At 42.5% G+C, this 10213-nt stretch overlaps 1 protein-coding gene across 2 annotated transcripts in view; it reads left to right on the top strand.

The window, feature by feature from the left end:
• Positions 1-2194: 2194 nt before the first annotated feature.
• hipk2 (homeodomain interacting protein kinase 2) overlaps positions 2195-10213 on the top strand; it is a 68332-nt gene continuing 60313 nt past the window's right edge. For both annotated transcript variants that reach the window (XM_085461254.1, XM_085461253.1), the window contains exon 1: positions 2195-2563. In XM_085461254.1, coding sequence (XP_085317380.1) covers positions 2545-2563 — 19 coding nt within the window. In that variant the 5' untranslated portion in view covers positions 2195-2544. The remainder of the gene's footprint in view (positions 2564-10213) is intronic.

Here is a 10213-nt window from a genome sequence, read left to right as displayed (position 1 = left end):
ACAGTTTTATAGAAGTTGCCAGTTTCACATAAAACATGTTTTGCGAAGTGAAAGGTGAAATTGGAGATGTTTCCCAAACTATTGGGAAATGCCATTTGCCGAGTTACATCCTGTTTCTACTTAGACCAACAGTAAAACCGTTTTGCAATACAAAGCATTTCTGTAATAAATATGTTGTTCACATTCTGAACCTTCAAACAAATGGTTTGAATAAATATGTGGAACTGTCTCTTCTCAAGAAACCAGCTGAGTCAAATAGCAGTACATACAAAAAGTAACTACGATGTATCGCTCGAAGATCTCAATATGTTTCTTTGGAAAAATAGTGTAAGATTGGAAGCATAATAGCCATTATCTATAATTATAATTTGACTAAAAAGCAAAGGTTGACACAGCTGAAATACAATGTACTTATACAGACACAATTCAAGCATTTCTGATGTAGCTTACAGGAAACACCGGGGTGATTTTTTAAAAATCTTCTGTTGATTCCAGGGTATTCAAATTTAGTGTGTCCTTATGGCATTATTACAAAGCTCATTGCTAACTAATCAGCAGAGTTGGTCTGTTTATGCTCTGGCTGCAATGCAAATATAAAAATGTGTCACAGTGTTTTGCTTATTTAAAAGAATCAAGCCCATTAGGCATGATCACACGGTGTGACGCTGTTTAGACTGTTTACGACAGAGCTGAGAATACATTTTTAAGCATACTTATGTATTCTATACCATATTTCATATGTGGCATATTCTGGACATTTCATAGCTCAGACGCTGTTTGACCAAGTTTATGTCTCATAAAGTATTCTCTTGACGTTGAGGATTTACCAGTGTTAGTCCTTTTAGATACGCTGTAGTGCTGTGGTTGAAGTATCATGAATAAACAATGCATTGCTGATGGAAGAGCTGCATTACAGTGATTTTTAAAACCAAGCAAATATAGGTTGCACATCCCATGGGTCTGTAAGACTTCATTTTTATGCCTGCTTTGCTACTATAGGATCACTTAGACATGCAGCGGTCAGCTCTATATGATGTGCGTGCAGGCTGCAGGCTCTCTGACGCTTTTAATGAATGAGTAATTGCATAACTCATTGCAAAGCTGTATGGCTTAGGACAGGCAGTACATGCTGAACACAGCTCTTCCCTGATAGGTGAGACTGCTTAAATGTAGTTGTATAACATTTGTAGATAGCTTTATTACGCTGTGCTTTTTATGCAATAGAAACTCAGAACTTAAATGAACTTAATTTTTGGGTGCAGCATACTTCGTCAGGGTTGCAAAGTGTGCAGTACTATGTTAACAACCGCCCACATGTCTAAATGGACAGGTTTAATTTAGAGGTTGGTGCGCATATTGCTGTGAGTGCAGGATCGCTGGTAAATGACAGATTACTCACATTTGTGTGAGCCCATGTAATCCGATTCCAGTTTATTCTGTGCAAATCTCATGTCGTCATGCTGTAGCCTACAGTGGGAGCGCTTTAGCTTCGTACAGACGTGAGCAAAAGCACACGGAATCATTCAACCCAGATGCACTTTGCACGGCTCCGAATAACGCCAGCAGAGATTCACGTCACGTCATGTCCGAATATTTATTATCTATTAGCATTTTTTATACCTACTAGAAAATGTGCACAGTGGTTAGTTCTTCTCTTCTTGACATGACACCGTTAAAAAATCTCAGTGTAGGCTTTAAAAATTAAACTAAAAATATAAAAAACTACAAGCAGTGCTTTTCTTGACATGATAATTTCTCTTTCAGACTTTAGTCCATCACTATTTTCTCTCATTACTTGTTGTAGATTAATGAGAAGTCCAAATCTACTTTAACCCCATTCCTTAATATTAACACATTTAATCTTATAGTTCGTTGAACCATTTCTTTCACATATGTATACATGTATAATAAGTTATAGTAGTTATATGAGTACAATGGTGTTACCGCTTAATTTTTTTTAAAAGCGCCCAGCGCCCTGAATCTGAAAGCTTATTTTAATCATTACACAAAAAATAAAGAATATTTTATTATCAGTAGTAGTAGTAGTGTTATTATACCCAAAGTTTTTTTGTTTTTTTTTTTGCTATGGACAGACAGAAAGAGAGAGGGAGGGGAGAGAGAGACACACACACATTCAGGGTCTGCCTCATCGATTCGATCGTCATTCGACTCTCTCGCTGCACACCAAACTCGCTGCGCTCTGACCACTGCAACTTTTGCAGAGACTCCTCACTCCACAGACATGTCGCACAATAGCTGAAGTAAACCTGTCATCGTGGCTCATCATTTGAGCCCACAGAAACACACCGCGGGTGGGATTTGAATTGCACAGCCTGTCGTCTGTCGCTCGCCTCGCATCGGACCCTAGCTTTGAAAACGCCTGGATATGAATTATGAGTATTTTCCTCACTAATGAACTGGACCAGTAATGCAGGAGACCGCGTCGACCCTCTCATCAACATTTCAAGATGGCAGATTTTTATTGAGTTTTGAACAGAAATATCGCTTTATTTTTTGCCATGAATAACAGAAATCCTTGCACCGATGGCCCCTGTATACGAAGGTAAGGTGGTTTGGAAAACGTGCTGTTTTCCCCTCCAGTGCTGCTGTGTACTGTGTCAATCGTGGTACAACTGAATTGCGGCTCATACGTAGGAGGAAAGATGCGTTGCAAGCTCTCTCATTTTGCCAAAATCATGCAACCTGTATTAATATTAGATTTTCTAAACCTTACACGAGCCGACTGTCAGATCGCCGGCAGCTTTTTTGCCTTAGCGCTTTAGTGAAGGCTCAGTCAGATCGGGGTGCCAGTCTGAGCTGTGTCCGTTAAAATCGCGCTGATGAGGTTGCAAACCTCCAGAATAAGGTCAAAGATAAGTATATGTTTAGGCCACGGTACATTTACCACTCTCCGTACACTTGGACGTTTATTTGTGCTCGTGTTTGTTCCTGGTAGAAATTTCTTTAGCGTTGCTTGAAGAGGGAGAGGGAATGATAGAAGGTCGGAGACCGATCGGTCCCAGTTTCGCCTGCATTCATTCTTCTATCTCCCATCTCCCCACATCAGTTTAAAAACTAGGCTATCTGACTTTTAACGCTTCGTCAACCTCGGGGTATTGATTCACATACGTATTTATGTTCCGGAAACGATATGCAGCCTTAAATACAGCATATTAGCTATCGCTGCAGCATTTGGCTGTGACTAATCCAATTGAGAGAATACTACCCCGTACCCTTACATTATTTGCTGCCGTGCGTTTTTGTTATTATTCCAAGAGAACAATTCACACACAAACGCAGTGATTGTTGACTGCAATGTCGTTGCAAGGTGGACTAGCAAGCCTTTAAATGTAAAACAATGCAAGCGGTCCATTATAATCCGCGCATGCAAAATCTGGGTCTGTGAATGGTTCAACTACTGTACAAATAATACCTAGAGGTTAAATGGAGTGACAAAGCAGTGGTAACGGAAAAATTAAATTACGTGCAATTTGATGTTGTATATATACATTTTTTACTTAATTCATTAGTAGTTACATATCAATCAGAAGTAGGCAACTGTAGCGATGCTCATCTAATATACAAAAGGACAGAAAACCCTGAGCAGTAAAGGGGAAACAACGATGTAAGCTATACATACTGATGAGATCCTTATACAAATTGAATAGTGGCAGAAGCAAACGGTGAGCCTTGGTGTTTCTCATATTTAGTTTGTAGCAGCCTCATGTTTGCTTATCTTCTTGTCCACTCTATAGTCCCTCTGCTGGCATTAAACGGAACCCCTGATTTTCACTTTGAGAGAGAGAACTGTTCAAAGTAACACTTTTAACACACTTTAAAGTGCCGTTAGAGAACTATCATGAGCAAAACTGAGTCTTAATAGGGATATTTGAGTTACACGATGGCTCATTTGGGGATATACAGCATCATGAAGCGCAATAAGGTGCCTGCAAACTCTTGTCTGTGTGCTGTTATGTCCCTATAGCAATATTGTAGTGATTTTTCATTAGGGGTGTTGAAGCTTAGAGGCATAGCCTGAGACTCTGGCGCTTCAACATGAAAAGGAAAGTTGAAATGAGACTCCTATGCAAAAGGTAATTAGTGTAAATTACATTCCCTGGCTTTTCCCTTCACCACCGAGGGAAGGAGAAGAGAAGAGAAAGAGGCAGCAAGGGGAATTAATTACCTTGCCTGTCCTCCCCGGAGTTGGGGAGGGGTGTTATGAGAAGTCATGAAAATGACCAAAGTCTCCGGTGGAAAATAGGTGTGGGGGGGGGCTTCACATAGAAGAAAATCGGCTATTATGTTAATGACTCCCGCTTGTCTGCAGAGCAGCTAATAACTTAAATCTACGTGATTGACTACTTCCTTCGATTGTTTAAAATCCAGCACACTGAGGAAAAGCCCATTTGCTTTTGTTTGCTGATCTCGTATTCATAATCACTTATGAGAAAGCATTTGTTTAAAGAAGGCTGAGATTTTCAGGACTGGCAGTGGGCATTGTGCTAGTGTCAATTTGTGTTGTTTTTCTCTTGCCTATATTTTTTCAATGTTTATCTTCAGTCCTTCTTGGCCCAGATAGAAGGCCATCGTGCAGACCTGCTGCCAGAAAAGGTAGCGGTGTGATCGTCCTGGGAGCCTGGTCTCAAAACCCAAACTGACACCTTGATGGATGTCTGATGAGCTGAGCAGGTCCAGCAGCCTCTAGCTGTGGAAAAGCCAATATTCAGACACTGCCAAACATGCCTGCCTGGCTAGATATGGGTGTTGCTGTGTGCTCATGCATGCATGTGCATATGTCTCTATCTGTCTGTGAGTCCCTGCACAATCACCCATCACCCTTTTGTAGGGCAGAACTGCAAGAGGATTAGACAGCTGCAGAACTGGGGACCAGGCAGGAAAACAACTTCATTTGCAGATCTGCCGCTTACAGGTCAAGCAGTACTATTCCAGAGTGGATTCATTCATTCCCGCCTGGAAAAATGGACAGAGTATGACTCAGAAGCCGATGATGATGATGGCGGTGGTGACAGGCGCTGCAGCATCACAGGCAGATTAATGTTTTATCCATCTGCGCAGCCATTATGTGTTAATGCGACTTTGAATTACCTTGTGGTTTCCTGGTATGGGGAATGCACCCTGCCCTTGAAGAGGGGAACTTACTCCACTGAGGACAGAGAAAAGAGACAGGACAGAGAGAGCAAGAGTTTCTCAGAAACTGTCCTCAGCCCTGCCTGCCTGGCTCCCTTTCCCCCTCATGCTTGTTTGGAGCTGCTTGATTGATATCTTCCTCACAGACCACAACCCAGGCTCAGACTCCAAGGTTGCAGCTTTTTAAACTTGGATTAGAATTGCAGGAAAAACCCTATGGAGCCCTTTGCGGCCACTTGCTGGGCCACACCCCACGGTAGAGTCGGGGAAACTGATGGAGAGTGTTTAGCTGTTCAGTGTCCATAGTGAACAAAGAGTCAAGCTTGGAGATGGAGGATAGCTAAACAGTTAATAAGTAATGGCTTTAAACAGCACGCATGAAAAAAGTTTCAGAACTGCAGATCCTCGTAGGTAGCATTGTGAATGTTTACCTCTCTTTTCCCCGCTTTTATTCAGTGGCCATTTTGATCTTTTTGTTGACCTGAGTCCTCACCTCATGACTTGTTTGAGAGGGGGTTTGTTCAGAAAGGTTTATGAAAATGGATAAGCTGTCTCCACAAGTATTGCTCTCTGCATTATTCAGAGCTTCCTATCTGAAAAGAAAGTGAAATCCAGGGTTTTGGGATTCTTTGCGCTATTGATTTGTTAAAGCATTTAGAAGAAGAAGCAGAGGCTTTGGAGGGAGGTAGAATGTGAGTTTTATATGAAGACGGGGGCTATGTGAGCTCTCTGATGTTCTGAAATAGTTCACAGGTGTGCTCTGAGAGTTTTGGGAACAGATGGGTGTGTGGTAGGGTTGGGGGGGAGCGGTGGTTGAGGCAAAGCTGAAATGACAGGTTAGTAGAGGCCAGCCTGACACAGGAGAGCAAGCCTTCAATATGAGCAGGCTATTTCAACAGGCTCAAGTTTTCATATACTGTTTTCAGCAAATTTCTCTGGAGTAGAAGTGCCTCCAAGACTCTAGCACATCATTCTTCCACTTCTTTTCTTTTGCAAGAAAGAAATGTGACTACGATGCAAGAGAACTTTGCATTTCTCATTTTCTCATCAGCCAGTGCTGCTTTAGTGCCTCTGTCATATAGTTCAAACCCCAGAATCAGCCGAGGTCCTTGTACTTGGAGACCACATCAGTTGCTGACATTAGTTAGTTTTTTTCAAAGACGAAGAGGGAGATGGGTTGCGATGGAGCCTTAACCCTTCCGAGTGCTTGCACAAGGCATTTCCCTGTTGGTTTTCATGCATGTGCGAAAGCACTCCCCCCCACTTTTGTTTCACATTGTGTACGGTGTCAGCTTGTTTGAAACATCTGCCTCTGATTCTGACTAAAACTGTAACGGCTCCAGGCTGCGTCGGAAAAGAGACTGAGTCAATATTAAGTCTATTTGCATTAATAATTTTGAAAATCTACCGTGAAGATATGGCGGGAAACAGATTGGTGTTTTCTGGTTTTACTCAGTCGATACATTTTGTAGCTTTAAAGAGAGGTTTCCTTATAATTTAGGATCAGCATCTAAGAACATTTTTAATAGCTTCTCTTACTACCGTGATATATCACTGTCTGTTAAAAGGCGTGATGCTGGGAGTCTCTGCACTGGTAACGCATCTATTGCTTTAATCGTCTATGAAAGCTACAGTTCAAACAAAGGTTAACATTTGACTACTTCTCAACACAGCACAGAGTGAATAAGCCATTTTGTTAACTTGGGCCTATTAAATAGTAACTACAAAGAGATTCTTACAGCATGAAAAACACTTTAAACGCTGAGCATGTCTAATACTTTTTCAGTATGTGAAAAATATTGCACAGTGCGGCATAAGAATGATCTGCACTTTATTTATTTCATTGCTCACTTTGCAATCTCTCATCATCCGCACACGACCCCCTCCAGTTCCCACCCTGCGCTTCCCCGCCCCACCCCCACGTCTATCTCTTATCTGTCCTTCCATCCCGCTCTGTTTGTTGATAAGCCGAGAGGCCATTGGCCAGCACACATGGTACCCATGTGACACTTCAGCAACAGCCTGATGGCCAGATTGGAAGCCCCGTTGTATGTGTGTAATTGGAGGCTGCTTTGGAGAAGAGGTCTGGCTACTGTAGCTTTTTTGTTCTTCCTAACCCTAACCCCCACCCAGACTCCCCCGCTGCCTCCCGCCTTGCTCGGTCTCTCCTGGTTTGTATTATTTGATTATCCCATCAGTAACCCCCAGAACCCAACCACCACCTTGTTTTTGGTGCACACTGTCGCAGGTCGTAATCGTATTGTTTGTGATAATGCCCCCCCCACACACGCGCACACACCCCAACCCCACCCCAGCACATGTATAACTGACATTGTACTCTCTGGAAGAGAGCTGCCAGTGCTGGCAGTATTTACCACGAGCTCATCTGGCCATTCATCTTGACTCAGAGTGCACATGCACACATGATGAAACAAAAAAGTTCTACAAAGCATGTGTTGTAAGGGCAACAGATGATGTACGGAGCTACAGCTGGATGGGGAGGACAGCTACCGCACTCACAGCCACTTCATTTAAACAAAAGATCCAAACCGTCTCTTCATATTATGTGAAGCGCAGAGTGAAAAATGGTTTGCAGTTTTTAATCAAGCCTTTCATAACCTCTACATTTTTCTCCTCTTCCGAGGGAAAGAGGCACGGTGGGCGGATGAGGCTAGGGGAGAGAGGGGACTGTTTACAGACAGATATTAAAACGAGCACAGAAGTACCGAATTAAATAGTAAGATTGGGGCACTCGAGTATACGCACCTGTATTCTTTGACATAGCTATAGGCTCTTCCATGTGCGGTCAGCCAACATGGACTTAGTGCCGCTGCCAGCCCCATCACCACTCCTGGCTCTGGCCCCTCTCAGTCATGGAAGGGAAGTGGAGCGATGGGCGGCTGCTGGCGGCCCCTTCACAGATGGCTGCAGGTACAGCGCTACGCTTGGCTGATAACCAAAGGACTTCAAAGCTCAGACGAGTGCTTGAGCCCATTTCTGTCCAGAGCCAGGAGGCAAAAGGCACAGAGCAGAGAAAGGAGACAGCAACAGACAAGAACTGGGGTAGTCAAAAGAGTCAACAGGCATGGAAATGAGCAGCTTTAGCCTTTTCATCTTTTGCTCCCATGTTCATCCTTATATATAGTCGTTCAGCACTTACTCAGTCACTATAATCTTATCATATTTTTCTGTTTCTATACTTGCTGCATGTTTGTCATTATTCAGTTACTACGAAAGCTACGATGACACATCCTCATATTATCCAGAACCGGAAATGAAAATAAGGTGGCCATTGTTATAGATAGGCACCACTTCCTTTCAAGTTTTCTTTCTCAGTTTTGTTCAGATTGGGATTCTCTCAGGATAGCTGTGTTCCCTGTGGAAAATCATTTTCAATAAATAGTAAACTAAGAAGGATCAAACATCAAAAGAAGCAGGAGGTAAAATGATGACATGTGTTGATAGAAACCTTTCAGTGATGAAATCTATTTAATATTCACATATGTAGGGAAATGACGTCTTTGTTGTTGCTAAAGGCTGGAGATCAACTCTTTATGAGCTTTTAAGGGATAATGTGGAGAGCGAGAGACGTTAAAAAGTCATTGATTCAATTAGACATTCCAGCGGCTCCTCTAATAACACTGCAGCTGGCACGACAAATAGCTAAGTGTCCCAACTGTAAGAAATATGCCTCCATTTTTGCTGTACCTGTGCGCCGGAAGAGGCTCAGTAACATTGAGACGCAGCATAAGTGAATGATTAAAGTTATTTAATGGCAGCCGGAGGCTTTTTATTGAAAAATCGTAATATTTCTGATCTTTATAAAAACTTAAAGTAATGTTTTTTCTTTAATTTTGGTTTTATTTGATTCTCTGACATCTATAAAAAGTATATTTTTAACCATCATATTTATATCAGAACACTTACAGCAGTAGCATAGACTGCAAGGCTGAAGAAGCTCTGCAAATAAAGCTTCTATAATTCGCATTTACGCAAGGCTTATTAAAAGCTTTAACACTGGTTCATGGTAAACACGAATAAACTGAGTTCAGGAATCACAGTGCATGTTTGTATCGCTGTGCCGCAGTATATAAAGAGGGTACACACCTTTTAGATTCACTCCTCACTTCAAAGCCTCAGGCACATTAGGGCCAGCCAGCAGCTCTGCCTGGCAGCCCTTTGAACTGACCTCTGCATTCAGTCTGAGAGACAGAGATGGAGAAAGGAAAAGGCATTGAAATGGGGGGTGACGTAGACTGGAGAAGTATGGGAGCATTGTGAGGAGGGAGGTAATGGAGCTGAGGCTGAGAGATCGGGATGGGTGTGGGGGGGGGAGACAGAGATGGTGGTGGTGGTTACTTTGCGTGGGTGGTTTCTGAGTGAGGGAGTTTGGAGGAGGTGTCGGTGGGGGTCGCAGATTTTACCCTTTGTCTCATTTAATCTGCATCCTACATCTGAGATCAGTGTAGTCCAGTGATGCGTCTGCCTCCACAGCTCCCCTGACAGAGCACAGCAGCTGCTAATACACACACCAACTTGTTTGCGCTATTCCAGCATTTTTAGAGAAGCTGGCCCAGAAAAAAGGCCAAAAGTTGACCTTTAGCTATGAGGACCTGCTCTATTTCCCCCCCTGCTCCACAACCGTCCAGTCCAGGCCAGTTATTTCTACCTCATTAAGCCCCAGTGAAACATAGACAGAGTGTGAGTTTGCCATTCACAGACATTTAAATTGAAAGATGTAAAGAAGTGTTGTCCATCTCAATGGCATGAACTTCCTCCAGTTCTTTTAAGTCTGGATCAAAACACCAGGCACTTCTTTCTCATTGTGAAGCATCTTACACTGATTAATCATTATTTACTAACTTCCCACAACCTCTCTTTTCCATCTGTTAAAATTCTTCTCAGCTACACAAAACTGAGTTTAGAAATCTCACATAGATGCACAGATCAGACCCAGTCTGGCAAACTGTTGCAGCGCCGAATGCCATGTGCTTTATTTAACAGAGTTTGTTGTAATAGCAAAACAGAACTCTGATTTTCCTTTTGAAGGTGTCACCATTTA

Source organism: Copadichromis virginalis, linkage group LG7 (genome assembly GCF_057382275.1).
Source record: "Copadichromis virginalis isolate Kocher_CV1m ecotype Utaka linkage group LG7, C_Virginalis_male_GT1.1, whole genome shotgun sequence".
In the NCBI taxonomy this organism is placed as follows: domain Eukaryota; kingdom Metazoa; phylum Chordata; class Actinopteri; order Cichliformes; family Cichlidae; genus Copadichromis; species Copadichromis virginalis.
This window is presented reverse-complemented; position numbering and strand designations above follow the sequence as displayed.